Source organism: Xiphophorus couchianus, chromosome 21 (assembly GCF_001444195.1).
Source record: "Xiphophorus couchianus chromosome 21, X_couchianus-1.0, whole genome shotgun sequence".
NCBI classification, from domain to species: Eukaryota; Metazoa; Chordata; class Actinopteri; order Cyprinodontiformes; family Poeciliidae; genus Xiphophorus; species Xiphophorus couchianus.
The window spans coordinates 1,764,241-1,779,100 of NC_040248.1; the positions used below are offsets into that span (position 1 = coordinate 1,764,241).

The 14,860-nt window shown below is 37.2% G+C and overlaps 2 protein-coding genes across 2 annotated transcripts in view; one reads left to right on the top strand and one right to left on the bottom strand.

Annotated features, from left to right (window-relative positions):
* LOC114136418 (NACHT, LRR and PYD domains-containing protein 3-like) overlaps positions 1–6,101 on the bottom strand; it is a 476,176-nt gene extending 470,075 nt beyond the window's left edge. The window contains exon 1 of the mRNA XM_028004358.1: positions 6,097–6,101. The gene's annotated coding sequence lies outside the window, so the exon portion shown is untranslated. The remainder of the gene's footprint in view (positions 1–6,096) is intronic.
* The window catches only part of rps6ka3b (ribosomal protein S6 kinase, polypeptide 3b), a 47,954-nt gene that overhangs the window by 1,356 nt on the left and 31,738 nt on the right, over positions 1–14,860 (top strand). Inside the window, exon 2 of the mRNA XM_028004415.1 lies at positions 7,382–7,441. Within this exon, the coding sequence (XP_027860216.1) occupies positions 7,382–7,441 (60 nt within the window). The remainder of the gene's footprint in view (positions 1–7,381; positions 7,442–14,860) is intronic.

The following is a 14,860-nucleotide window of genomic DNA, read 5'->3' on the forward strand; positions in this document are numbered from 1 at the left end:
ACACCAATAATAATTTATTTAAGTTAAAGTACCGCTCTAAGAGGACAGTTTTATTCGCTGTATTTATTATTGTTTTATTGCATGGGATGCAAATAGTAAGCGATGTCAGCGGTTTGCTTCCTGAGCCAACAGATGGGTTAAATATTTGCTGAAGCGAGTTTGAACTTGTAGAAAGACAAAAATGTGACATGAAGTTCAGCAGTGGCTGAAATTAGAACCTCCTCTGCCGACTGGGATGCAAATCTAAAGGAAAACCTGCAGGAAAATGTCGCATTTAATCAGAATATACCTGAAAACTCTCCTGAATGCTAACCTGTTTCCTTTAATATCAACTTCATCCCTTAGAACAGACAGTTTGCTGTCATTTTCTGCACATTTTTGACAAATCTGGCATCCCAAAGGGTGAAAATGTGAAAGAATGCTGATGAAGCTGCAGAAATGCGATTCAAATGCGTGAAATGATTCGCAGGAGGAGAAAATGAGATTACAGAGCACTTTAAACGATCAGTATGAACTCAGAGGAGCGGATGCTACAGGAAACAGGACACCTCAGAGCAGCTCCACTCTCCTGCAGGAACCCGACAGCCGGTCCAACTTTAACTTTCAGATAAATTTTAACTGAAGGAGCATTTGCAGATGACCAGAATCTATTTGTCCGGATCAATTATCTGAAATATTCTGCAGCCTTTTGTTGTCAAATCTCGAGATAAATGATCAGATTTCACATGTTGTTGTGTAAAAAGTCTCTCTGTGACCCATTTAGTTTCTGATCAGGACCGTGTTTTATTGGCCCCAGCGTCCTGTTCTCGTCTGCTGGGAAGATTTTTACATAACGAGCCGCTTCCAGCCGTCTGATCTGAATCGAGCTGCACTTTGTCATGCATATTCAAATGTGAGGGGTTTTCCAGCGGCATGGGAGGAAAACCCAACTCATGAAGACAGAGAGTTCAGAGAGGTTCATGTTTTACGTCACATTTAAAGTGAAAATTGGATTTATTCTCTCCTAGAATAAACCGAGTGCAACTTTCTGTTTCACTAAATGTAAATAAAAATGGAGTGGCGTCAGATTTTAACAGTTGATGGATTTCTCCTTTATTTTTGGTAAAAAACCACCAGTTTCTCCCACCAGCTCGATTAGGAACCAAAATTGCAGCATTTGTTACATTTTTGTCACTGCATTGAGTCAAACCTACCAAACTCTTTGGAGAATCTGTTCCCCTCCTGGCCTGTGGGGGCGCTGCACCAAGAACCACTGTAAGAAACGCAGAGCGCAACTTTCTCTTTCAGAAAATGTGAACAAAAATGGAGTGGCGTTAGATTTTAGCAACATAAATTTGTTTAATCATGAGTCACTTCTCGCGGTTTGTTTTGGTTGTATTTACCCAGAATGCCCTGCGGTGTAGTCTACTTCCTGCTTCATGAGCAGTCTCCGTTTCACATATGCATTTGAACTGAACCAGAGTTCACTTTAACCGAACTGAAACTGAGGTTAGTGGGCGGACCAGAGTTTGATTAGCATTCACACCTCACCAACCGAACCGGACTTTCTAAACAAATGAACTGGAGTTGGATTAAAGCGGACTGAACAGGGCTGGTGGGAATGAATCCTAATTATTACTGATGCCAGTCTTGTTAAACAAATAAAATTTTTTACATTCTTTTTGTATAATGTAATAATAATAATTAATTTTTTCTTTAATAATCAGAAAAAACTGATTATTACTTGTTAGGACAACAGCTCTTATCTTATAAAAAAGCCCTAAAAAGTGCAGGTGCGTTGATAAATCGGCCCGATTTCCTCCGTTTTTTTGGATCAGCAATCGGCCGATACTTGCATCTGGAACCGATCTTCTCTAACTCTGCAAACATCTGAAAATCAGCCACCGTCTCCTTTCCTCCGCTGTGAGAGAGAGAGAGCTGATGACAGATTTACTGACATCAGTCGATAAATTTGGCGACTTTTCAGGCAAACAAATTGGATAAAATCAGAATCATCAGGTCAGAAAACTGCAATCGGTTCATCGCTACCAAAACATCCATTTGGTTTTCATTGGGTTGGAAGAGAGAATCGTCTGTTTCAGTGTTTTAGAGGAAACCCAGTGGGTCGGAGTGATTTACCTGCAGAATGGGAGAGCTGGTACTGAATGGACTTCCTTACTGGGACCCGGTACTGGGATCGTCTCTCCACCCCAGGATTCTTCTGCTGCTGCTTTGGGAAAGTAGAACTGGAGCACTAAAAACAGGAATATGGATCATAATGAAACATGCGTAAAGCTGGGATTTAATCTGATCAGATTTTGGTCCGTAAGCGACTCAGAGGCTTCAGGAAACTCCTAAAATATTTAAAGCCTTTGTCTCAAAGGTTTGTACATATTCGTCTGGGAACTTTAAGATCATCGAAGGATTCTAGAGGAATTTCAGTGTAATCTGGAAATCTGATAAATCCACCCAGAGGAGGGATTACAGTGGGAAACAGGAGCTGGATTAACCCGGACTATAGAACCTTCCAGAACCTCCACCGTCTATTAGCTGGAGCCGTTGTTTGTTAAAAGAATTTTTTTTTAAATCCCCAAAACCGAGTAATTAATTGTGTCTTTAAAATGCCATCAATTAATTAAAATGAAGGTGTTTAAGTTCTGGAATAATTCTTTTTGATGTTGAGGAGCAGCAATAGTCAATTTTAACATACTGGTATCGGTCCGATAAATTAATCTGGGCTGATATTTATAACCAATATTTATTTTGTTCTTGTTTGAGTTTCTGGGGGAGAAGAGGGAATTAGTCATGTGATGTTTGTCCATCTACAAGAGAAATGTTCATTTTTAGATCGGTGTATTTCTATGTTTGGATCGTTTTTGTGGAAATGGACCTTGGTTGCATCATGGCGCGGGCCTCTGATGGCACTGGAGCGACTTTTATTGGTAGAAGTTGGAGATATTTTGGATGAATTCATTTTGAATTATGAAGCTGAGGTCAGGTTTTGTTTTTTGAAGTGCAGGATCTCCGTCAGTGTTGAAATGTTCTGCTCTTCCTCTCCTTCCTCCTATCGAGTCTTGATAAACATCGGGAGGCGGAGTCGCTGCGTCGCCATGACTCAGGAAGAGCGAGAGTGTCCGTTTCCTTCACGAGGCGTCACATGGGTGGCTTGGAGAGATTGATGATAGTAAAAAAAGATTCACAAACGGCTCAGAAGCTCTGAGTCACTCAGGCTGCTGCTGACAGGCCCGGACCTGCACCGCCGCACAGGAACGCGCTGAAAAACCGACCTTTGACCTCCTGGTTGCTCCTTTCTCTGCAGCGCAGCAACTTTTAGATCAACTTTTTCCAGACCACAAGAAGACAGAAACGCAGAGCGTGTTGCAGACCTGGTTCTGTGACTGAGATGTGGAAATGAAAACGACTGCAGCTCCGTTCTGCAGATCAGAGTTTATTTACCGCAGAAACTCACCAGAAACAATGGAAGAAAAAATTCAGAAACTTCCTGGTGAAAGTTTTACTTTGCAGCTACCAAGAGAAACAAAAATAAATAAAAATAAAGAAATACTAAGAATAATAAAAATGAAAGAAATGGAAAATAAAAGTAACACCTATAAAAATATTACAAGTTAGTCATAAAGATGTTTAATAAAAAGATTACTTGAAAAAATTCAGTAGAAATATACAACAAATAAAAATAAATGTAAAAAAATCTAAAAGAATCACAGTAAAATATTAATAAAATTAATCCAAACACAATAAAAATGGCTAAACAATATTAAAATGAATTAAATAAGCAATAAAAATAAGATAAAAATAATATCAAAACTCTGATCCAATAACAAAAAAATTCAAATATGCGGTAAAACGGTTAGAAAAATAGTTAAATTAAAACATTATTTCATTAAAGACGTCGGCTCCGCAGTGAGAGCTGAGATCAGGTGTGTTTTCATTTGGTCCGGTAGTTTTGGTGAGAGGATTCAGGTGGAAGATTCCTGACATTCCTCCGCTCAGTGTTTTGGGTAAACTTTCCCGTTAAGGCCGCGTTCCTTTTCCCTTTAAGGCCGCATTCCTTTTCTCTTTAAGGCCGCATTCCTTTTCCCTTTAAGGCCGCATTCCTTTTCTCTTTAAGGCCGCATTCCTTTTCCCTTGAAGACCGCGTTCCCATCAGGTGAGGTTCAGGTCGAGCAGCATGCTTCACCTTGAGCTGCGTCTTTGTTCTGCTGAGGAAATTCCTGCATATTTTATCGATTCATTGACCTGATCCGACCCGGTCGACTTCTGATGCAACGAGACGCCAAACCTGCCTCACCGATTTTAAACAAAAGAAGAAGAAATAAATCCATCATGGCGCCGTTGATCAGCTTCTGATCATGTCCTCCATTGTAGATAAAATAACATTCAATTCAAAAATACTTTGTTTCTCCCTACAAGAAACTAAATTTAATTCATATCATGAAAGTATTTTCAAAGATTGGGTGGTGATGCTGTAGCTGTCAGTCTTCCAACAAATCTGAAGAGGCTTCTGATTGAAGACGGTTGGTGTTTGAATGCCATGACATGCTAACAGCTCAACATCCAGGCAACAGATGATATTCCACAGTAACATGTCCTGCATGACATCATCAGTGGTTAGCTAGCTCTGCTAATCCACCTCATTTGCTTTTGCCAGTTCCATTTGTAATCAGAACTTGGAAATTTTTTACTTTTGAGTCAGGAAAAATCAACTGGATCGCCCCCTGTCTGAAAATCTTTACATTTTCCAACCGTTGACTTGGAGATCCAACATGGCTGCTCCTCTAACAGCAACAATTGTTAGAGTGCGTCTCAAATTAATGTTGCATGTAACGTTAAACTGAACAAATTAAAGGTGGAAAGTATAACGTTTGTAAGAACGGCTACTTGAGCGTTGTCACGTTGGAATAGCGACCTCACCGATTAAGCTAACGGGAACCCCGCTAACTCAGGTGTTATGTCGTTCTCAGCTCCAAGATAACTTGAAGTCGGCTATAGGCTCATGACCATCATGACATGCTAACAGTTTGATTTTAGGGCAGCAGAGATGATATTCTACAGTAACATGAGCTGCTAGCTAGCTCTGCTAACCCACCTCCTTTGCTTTTGTTGCTCCTATTTAAATCTCTGTCTGGGTGTTTGATCAGAGGGATGTTGGAGTAGGGGATATCTCTGTTCTGCATCCATGAAGCTTCTTTTTCAAATCCTCTGTGATTGGGGGTCAAAGTTCAGTTGTTATTGAGATGCTAATCAGCTGCTTCCAGTTGTAAAAACATTGTTACTACGGTAACCAATCATAAAAATTGACCCAAAGCAAATAAAAAAAGAAAAAAACCTTCCAGCCGAGGGCATAATTGTAAAAACAGTAAAGATTCAACCAATAAATGATCAATAAGAGTCTGGGGAGGGAGCCAATCAGAGCTGATGGAGCAGTGCCAACATGTTGCATCATGATGACATCAGCAGCTTTAGCGCCAACAGCTCTGAGCTGAAAGGTCAGTTCCTTAGTTCTCACTGACATCCTTCATGCTAACGTTCATGCTAACAATGGAGTTAGCATGATCCGCTCAGCTGCTGTTTATCTCCTTGTTCTCTAGTTATTAAATACTTTAAAACATTTTCAGTCTGATGAACCAGCAGCGTTCCACGTTGCTGCTCCTTCATAAATATCAATAATCCGATAAAAGTTACTGTTTTGATTGAGTTAATCTTGTAATTAAGAGTTAATCTTAATTTTCTGCTGTATTAGAGCTGCAGAATGTTTTCTGTTGTAGTTAGAAAACCCAGCCTGGAAAAACCTGCTGTTCAGTTTTCAGTTAGAAATAAACTCTAGTAGACGTTTATTCACTTGAGCACTTCTTGTTTTTCCTCTGCAGCATTTTCACAACTTTCCTGTGGTTTATGTTTCCTCAGAAATGTACTCATGATTTTAGGTTTATTTCCTCATACTGGACTTTAAAAACATTTTTAAAGTAACCTAATTGGTTGAATTTGTGAATTTAGATTATGCATTATTTTGGGAAAGTTCTCGACTTTGGACAGAATCTAAATATTTTAAAGAAAATATCTTGAACTACTTAAGTTAGTGAAATATTTACTCTTTACTTTTTGTTTGAAAGGAAAACTAAAAGTTTAAAGGCTGATTTATTAAAAAAAAAAAAGAAAAGTTTAAAAAGTTTTCATTCCAGATGACTAAATCGTCTTTCTGCAGCGTCGGCGCCGTTTCTCCTCTGGTTCTGATCCGTTTCTCTCTCCGCCTGCAGCTTTTCTGTTCAGCTGCTGCGGAATATAATCCCAGTAAATAAAAGCTTTTATTGCCATTATAGTTTTAATCAGGCGGTGGCGGCAGGACTATCAGTGTCTGGATCCCAGCTGCTGCTCCAGCAGGGCGTCCGATGATCTGCCTGATGGAATTAATTCAAATCTGACGTAACGTCATGATGGTGGTGAAAATAAGAATGCTGAAAAAATGTAGATAAACAAACAAAATACAGTAAACTGGGTATTTTTGGATTACATTTTCTGTTGAATAAATAAATAAAATCAGTAAATTTTATATTATAGTAAAAATAGAAAAAAGCCGAGGCAGATATGTAAAATTGTTTTAAATATAAAATTTAAAACATATGTTTCTTAACATCTTCAGGTCAGTTAAGTTGATTTTAATTGCATAAATGTACAACAAATACAATTTAGAAAACAAAGTTTTTTTAAATGTATCTTTCTAATTTATTATTAATATATAATATAATTATTTATTATATGATTATTATTGTTAATAATTTGTTGTTACTAAGGCAGGATTAATAATAGTAATAATATTGATTCCAAATACTAGTAATATTATAATTATTTATTAAGCAAGCAAATGATTAAAAAATAAAATAAAGACGCTTTCCATTAAAACATTTAATTTTATACTTTAATATCTGGAGTTGTTTGTCTTCTAATCTGTAATTGTTGTAAATCAATCTCATTTAAAATCATTGAACTAATGATGCTACAATAAAAACATAGAAATAAGATATTTAACATAAAATTTACATTATATTTAGCATTAAGTATCCTACTTTGATGTTTTTAAATTGTTCAAATAATATCTGAAAGTATAACAGTTCTGAAGGATGCCGTATTCTACAGTAACATTAAAACTAATTAATATTAATTATAGATCCTGTGGTCCTAGAAAAGGTTTTCTGAACCTTTTTGTATGAGGAACACAGAGGTAGAGGGTAGAGTATATTTCATGTACTTCTGCAGTGACGTTTTCTGTTTTCCTTGTGGGAACGCGACGCCATGACGTGTCGTCCTCCTGGGAGGAGCCCACGTCACCGCGTCGCTAATCGTCCCGTTGCCATGGTAACTCAGGTGGGACCTCTCTGTGTTGCAGGAGGCGCATCACGACCCCGAAGACACAGCGGGGGACGACGACTCGATGACGGCCTGCACCGTAAGTCCAGCTCCCGTCCCGGTTCCGGTTAGCCTAGCCCGTTAGCCTAGCCCGTTAGCCTCGGCTGCTAGCTTCTATTAACGACCCACCTTCCTGACTAGAGTTGGGATCGCTTTCCCGCGGAGCAGAGTTATGATCTGTGATGATTTTATCCGCGGTTTGAGAAACTCTGCGCCCACTCCTGCTGTTGGATAATTGCTGGGATGAAAGTGAAACACAATGTGGCTCATTTTGAAACCGTGAGTCATCCTGGGAGGGAATAAATCCTCCCGCCAACCCTCGTCACGTTCCAGGAGTTATTTCGGATTAGGCATTAATCATTCCTTTGGTTAAACTGCTTTCTTTCTGCTTGTTCGGAGCTTTTATTGCAGGGAATCACAGATGAAGCACCAAACATCATATTTACCTCTCATTTCTGATAAAACGGCTGGAAACACAAAATCCTACAAAGTGTTTTGGCCTGGTTTCTATTGCACTTCAAATACATTTAAAATAAGACAAAACTAACTTGCAAGTAACTTTTCATGAAGATATATTAGTTTATTTTAAGTCAGGGGTGTCCAAAGAGTGACCTGGGGGAGATTTGTGGCCCTTGGAAAAAAATCTTTGGTTCCTAACCAAAAAAATTACTTTATTTGGTCAATAAAATAGAAAACAGTTGATTACCCTCAAAATGTGGAAATTATTAGTTTTTCGTTTAATAAGGCTGCAATCTGAAGTGTTTTTTATGTTCTGGATTTTTAATGATTTACAGATTTCATAAAAATGTTTTAAAAAATCAAGCCTTTTTTAATGTAATGAATTTTGTGGTCCAGCAGTAGTTTTAAATTTGCAAAATGTTTGGACACCATGGTCTAGGCAAAGTGTAGACCTAAACTAAATGTGAAAGGAGATGTTTTTCATCCACTCTGACTGAATTTGAGATGTTTAACAAAGAAAAAGAAGCAAAAAAGTCTGAATATGTGCATTGAACAGTGACTTTTACCGAGTAATAATTCAGGGGGGCTGATTACAAAAGCACGCCACACTTTTAAGATTTTCACTAGTAAGAACATTGTTCTGCTTCCTCTTCTCAGTTCTGATTTACTTTGTGTTGGTTTGTTACGTAAAATGAGCTGAAAGTCGTGGTTTCAATCAGACAAAACGTATCAAAACTTTTACAATCTGTGGTTTTTCTCATCTGGGTTAAATCCACCTGGTTTAGCCAAAATAAATAAAAATGAAAACACAAATCTTTAAATAAAAATGTCATATAGAAATCTTGTGACATTTTAAAAAAAATAATCAAATAAACCTTCAAGATTTTAATGAGATGAGATGAATTTGTGAATAATTGTTGATCAGAACATTAAGAGTTTCACCTGGTTGCTTTATTAAAAGATAAATTAATAATTTCCCAGTTTATTAAAGGTTTGTTTTTGTGTGAGTCGGCTCTTCCTGTTTTAGCTCAGTTTTGTCACCGGGACGGAAACGTTTATGTGGTTCTGTTCACTACAAAATTACAAAGAAAGCAGAAACAGATTTGTTAAAATATAAATATCAGTTTTTCAGTCTCGTCTGTTGGGGAAACGTTTAGTCACATCTTCATTGCATTCTGTGACTTGAGATGGTTAAAGCTAACGCTAACTAGCTAGCTATTTTTGTGTGTATAATTTGTTTCACTTCTGTTGCTAACTCAATAATTCTCTGTTTTTATACATTTTTTCTGCCTTAAATTTGATTCAAGCTGGCTTTTAAAATGTCTGTAAATATAAAATTTGACTTGCTGAAACCTGCAGATAAATGTCCAATCATATTTCTACAGATGTCGTTCATAGTTGCTGCGTCTCTCTCTGACTTTTCAGGTAATTTCGTCTTGAAATGTGCCGGTTGTTGATTGACGGAGCAGAAATTGTTTCGGATTTTCAGTCATTGCTGCTCATTGTTGTGTTTTAGCGTAATTTTCTGATTTTTCCTGCGTCTCGATGAAGTTCTGCAGCTAGTGTTTCACTGAAAGGCCGTCCTGGTTGGTGGATAATCCAGGATGTTTTCCACTTTAATAAAAGCGGATGCTGCTTGATGTTAGCCGTCCGGTCTGGCAGATCAGACGCCACGCATCGATTTTTAAATGCAGAGGAGAGATGGCTTATAGATCAGAGCCGAGGTTCTGTTGCTTCAGCTGGACGGCGTTTCCAGCGCCGGATCGGATCGCTGGGTGTGTGAGGGTGAATACATCACAGAGCTGTTAATGACTGATTTATACTGTTCCACTGGTTTTACTCAGAGTTGGTTAAATGGAGGTAATGAGGCGGTTTTGTTTCTGTGTCACGATGCAGAATCTCTTTACTCTGCAGTTCTATAAACGCTCAGTGTGTCGGCCTGCTCTCTCTCATCCTGCTGAGGTCCTTTAGAGTTAATTCTTCTGTTAATCATAATTAGCTGCCTGAGGTCAGGAGGCAATATTTGGATGCTCATCTGCATATTTGTACTATTAAAGTTTGTTTGCAAGTCCAAAAATAAACTATCTTTAATGCATTAAGCAATTTTAATAATTCAGTCTTCTAAAGACAGCGATTAGCTGTAGCTTGCCATGAATTCCTGGATCCATCTTGTCGTCATTCTGCTTTTTATATCCGTTTGTTTCTCTAGGATGCTAACAGGGATGAGCGGGTTAAAAGTATCAAAAGTTAGCTACACTAACCCTAAAGCATTAGCCATAAACATTTATTCTGCTAATGCTAAAGTGCTACACCAATGCAGTGAAGCTAATGCTAAAGCACTACAACATAATATTTAGCAGAAGCTAATGCTATAGCGTTAGACCAGCATGTTATTTATTGCTAAAGTACTAGCTTAATGCAGTATTTAGGAAAAGCTAACGCTAAAGGCAATGTGCTATTTAGTGGAAGCTAATGCTAATTATACTAGATTCCTCTTAAAATCAGTCATTAATTTATTCTGACTTAAATGCACATAATTTCTATTAGTCTTGGGGTTCAAACTAAAATATTTTGATGATTAATTGGACGTATAAAGGAGATCTTAATAAACACTTTGGACCTGAACTCTGGGACTCTCTGACGCTGAAATGTTGTCACTTTTGTGATTTTTAGTTCATTTGTTGCGGTGATTTGAGCGCAGCGTCACACATGGATGCACCTCAGTGCTTCCTGGCAGTAAAACCCTGAGCGCACATAGCAACGCCTACATCCCAGCGGAGTCCTCCGACTCATCGGAGTGGGTCCGGAGTGACTGGGAGAACACATTTAGTTGACATACTGCCAAGCATTGAGTCAGCAGCGCTCGCAAACACTCAGCGAATCCCTCAGAGAGCCAGAAATGTTTTCCAGACAGCATTAGGAGCATCGCGGCCCGCTGAGGGACTGGCGAACATCTGCTGCCATCTGCTGCAGCTCAGCAACCTGCGTGCGTGTGTGTGTGTGTGTGTGTGTGTGTGTGTGTGTGTGTGTGTGTGTGTGTGTGTGTGTGTGTGTGTGTGTGTGTGAGATGGTTTCCAGCTAAAATGGTGTCATGTCTCATCAGGATAAGGTCATATTTTCTCATAGGCCGACTCTGACCACACAAGAGAACAAACGACGGCGTTGTAATCGGGTTTTCTGTCTGTTGTGGGTTCTGATTCGCTGCAGCTTTAATTGGGTTAATTTTCTTTCTTTGCTTTCAAACGAGCAGCAACTCTGAGTCAGGAGAAGAGTCTTACTTTAGGAATCAGTCAAACCAAACCGGAGTTTTCCAAAAGAAGACGCAAAAATCAGTAGATAAGTACAGAGTTTGTACTGGTGCTTAGGCATGTCGCAATAACCGATAAATCAATTAATTGAATGATAAATTAAAATGAGCTCAATAATTTCCATTTGCACAATTTTCTCTTTTCTCTCTTTTTTTCTACCAAAAACTGGATGATAAAAATCTTCTTTGATCTCAACTAGGACAGTTTTGTTTACCGAGACTTAATAATTCATTTTATTTAATATTTTAGTTTTGTTTCGTTTATTTATTTTGGATATTTAAAATGTCTTCCAGTTTAAATTCTAAATATTTGTTAGAATTCAAAGTTTATCTTTTAGAATGTCTTCTTGCATTTTTATGCTTTTACTATTATTTTACTGAAAAACGACAATATTATCGTTAATCACAATAACTTCTGGGACAATTTATCGTCCAGCAAAATTTGTTATTATAGCAATGCTAGTTTAATTAGCCGTTTTCAAGGTTTGGAGAGTTTTTGACTTCTCTATAAAGTCCTTCATTTTCAAACTGCGCAGTTTCATAATAAAATGAATCTAACTTTTGATTAAATTTGGTAATAAATATTTACAGTTGGAACCACGTATTTAAAGGTAAAATGCATATTTTTGTCTCACTGTTTGAAGTTAAGTCAGACCATTTTAAGTTGGTTAGAATCATCTAAATTATTTGTATTTGTTAAATGCCAGAAAACTCAGCCAGATTTTTTATTTTTTTTTGTAACTTTCTCGGACCAGTCAGGTGTATAAGGTTTCTAAAGAAGACATTTCCAAATATAACACTGATATAATTTAGTTATCTTGTCCTTTTACTGTCTTTTTTTTAGTCAATTTGTGTTTTTATCACTAAGGTTTGATACTGGAAAATTTACTTTGAAAATTCGCAAAATGTTCTTTTCAAAACAAAACTATGTAAATACATTTTACTAAAAATGTGAAGTAAAATTCATGTTTTAAGTAAAACACAATCTTAATTGTAATGGATTGTACTGATAAAATGTAGGCATATTTGAAAAAACTAAAATATAAACAATAATAGACTCTTTATAAATACTTGAGAAACACCTGTAACTTCCTATTTTAAAACACCAAGTATGCATAATTATGCATTAATTCTCGCTGTGTAAACTGTCTTAGTACTATCGCAGTACAATTTAAATATTTAAATGGGTAAGCCTGTTAATTTATTAATTAAATAAATACATTTAATAATTAAAAATGAACAAATAAATGACAAAAAGGGTCAGTGATATTTTGAGTTTAATTGTTACTAGCTTGTGTTTAGCGTTGCCATGGTTGCTAGGCGACAGAATCGATCTACACTGACGACCAATTGAACTGTTACTAACTCCTCAGAAACAAAAGTGGCTTTTAGTCGCTAGATTTGTTGCTAATTGCGTTTGTTGATAAAAACTGTTAGCGACGTCTGAAAAGTCACTATATTACCGACTAAAGTTAAAAACAGTGAATGCTGTAGCTTGACACATAGCTAATCTCTGTTCTCCAGCCAATCAGCACCAAGGAAAGTGAATGCAGCTTCTGGATTGGCTGATTCTAAACGTCAACCAGTACTGTGCTAATTTCCTCAAGGTTTTTCAGTTTCCCAAGCTCCATTATCTTTCGAATATTTCAGATATGCTTTATTAAAAAAATCCACTATTTGCAGTTGCATATTTAGGCAGGCGTCCTCTGTACATGAAGACAAAGTTTCCCTATATTTTTCATCAAATGTTTTTAAAGGTGCTAAAGAAGCTATAAGTCTTAATATAAAATTATCTTGTGCAAAAGTCTTTAAAATCTAAAGTTTCTACCTTTCTTTCAAATATCTATCGCCTCATTTTTCATAGTGGATTATAAAAGGAAGGCTAAATTATTTATTACACCGCCAAACAAGACCATTAGCCCCAATGTTGGACAAAATAAATCATAAATTTCTTCTTGACAGAAGTCATTATTCAGGAGCCATAAATCATTTCGACTGTGTGTGTGTGTGTGTGTTCGTAGTGCTCTCTGGCAGATGGTGTTTAATCTCCTTCGGCCATCTGGACTGACTTTTCTGGCGTCTTTTACAGTCACACACACACGCACACACACGCGCGCACGCGCACACCCACACACACACACACACACACACACACACACCCCACATTTGACTCACTCAGGTGTGTGTTGGGAACATTCCTTAGTAAACAAATCAGTAAGTGTTTACATGACCTGGATGAATGAATTTAGATGAAGACGAGCAAAAACAGTATGGCTTCACTATAATACACGGGCAAAAACAGATAACAGATCAAAATATAAAGAATTTTATTTTAAAGCACAAATGCTGGAACTCTTACTACTAAAACATCACACATGATTAATCAGTAAACTTATACATAACTGAAAAAAATAGTTTCTTGGTTTTTACCTTTAGTAAATAGTGTAGAAAGAGTTGCATTGATGAAGAGACAGGCGTGCTTAGTGAATTTCTTGTAGCTAACGAGCTGGAGGCTGTTTACGTTCCAGACTGACTCTGTCTCCAATTTACTTGAACAAAATAAATACTTAGCCTGACAAGCTAATTATTTAACTGGGACAGTAAGAAGGTTGACAAGGGTAATTTGGAAGATTAAAAACCTAAACTTTGTTTTACCAGCTGACATGTTAACCACTTTTCGCTTGTTGCTAGCACAAGTTTCAAACCTCCCTAAGAAAAAGCTACACTTGGAACCACATAAGGTGGCTAATTAGCTCGGCTATCTTGGTAACAAACATAAAGTAGACAGTTTATACCTCTCCTAGCTTGTTGCTAATGTTTGTCTTTGACATGAAATGGTTAGCCTGACAAGTTAGTCAATTAGCTGGGACAGTAAAAATTTGACCAAAGAACCAGACTTGGTTTTACCTACACACACTATTAGCTTCTTGCTAGCATTAGTTTCAAAGGTCCCTAAAAAGAATAAAAAACTTCACCTGAAGCCACACGAGGTGGTCAATTAGTTGGGCTAGCTATGTAGCAAACATACAGTAGACATTTTGTACCTCTTCTATCTGGTTGCCAATGTTTAAAAGAAAAAAATTGTTAGCCTGACAAGCTAGGTACTTGGACTTTAAGAGGCTTGACAACAGCATCTCACTTTAATCTTGCATTGAAAGCTCAAGACATAGCTTACCTTCCGACATGCTAACTGAACTCTGATCCAGAAACTGCACAGCATTCTGGGAAATGTAGGCAGAAGAAAAGCTTTAACTGCTCAAACTTTCATGGTGAACTAATGTAAGGTTGGTGGCTGCTTAAAAAAATAAAAAAAACAACGGCATGGAGAGAAAGTGAATCAAACAGGAAAGGTCACAACATCTGTTTGGTAGTATTTCAGATATTCAAAACAAAAAACTGATCAATAATTATCGACTGATCTGAAATACTTATATTTTGATACGTTTTTCAGCCATAGCGTCCAGCCCTAGAGGTGTCCATTTATCATATCGTTTATCATTTATCATGAGAATTTTGATTTATTATTGTCACGATAAAATCCAGTTAATGAGTTAGGATTGTTATTTCTATTATTTCCTCCACTTTTTATTGAATGAGAGCATTAATACATTTTAAAATATGATCAGATCAATTACTGTTTGCAGTTTGTGATCTTTATCCTAAGGAAAACTAATGGAGCGTTTTTCAAGAGCA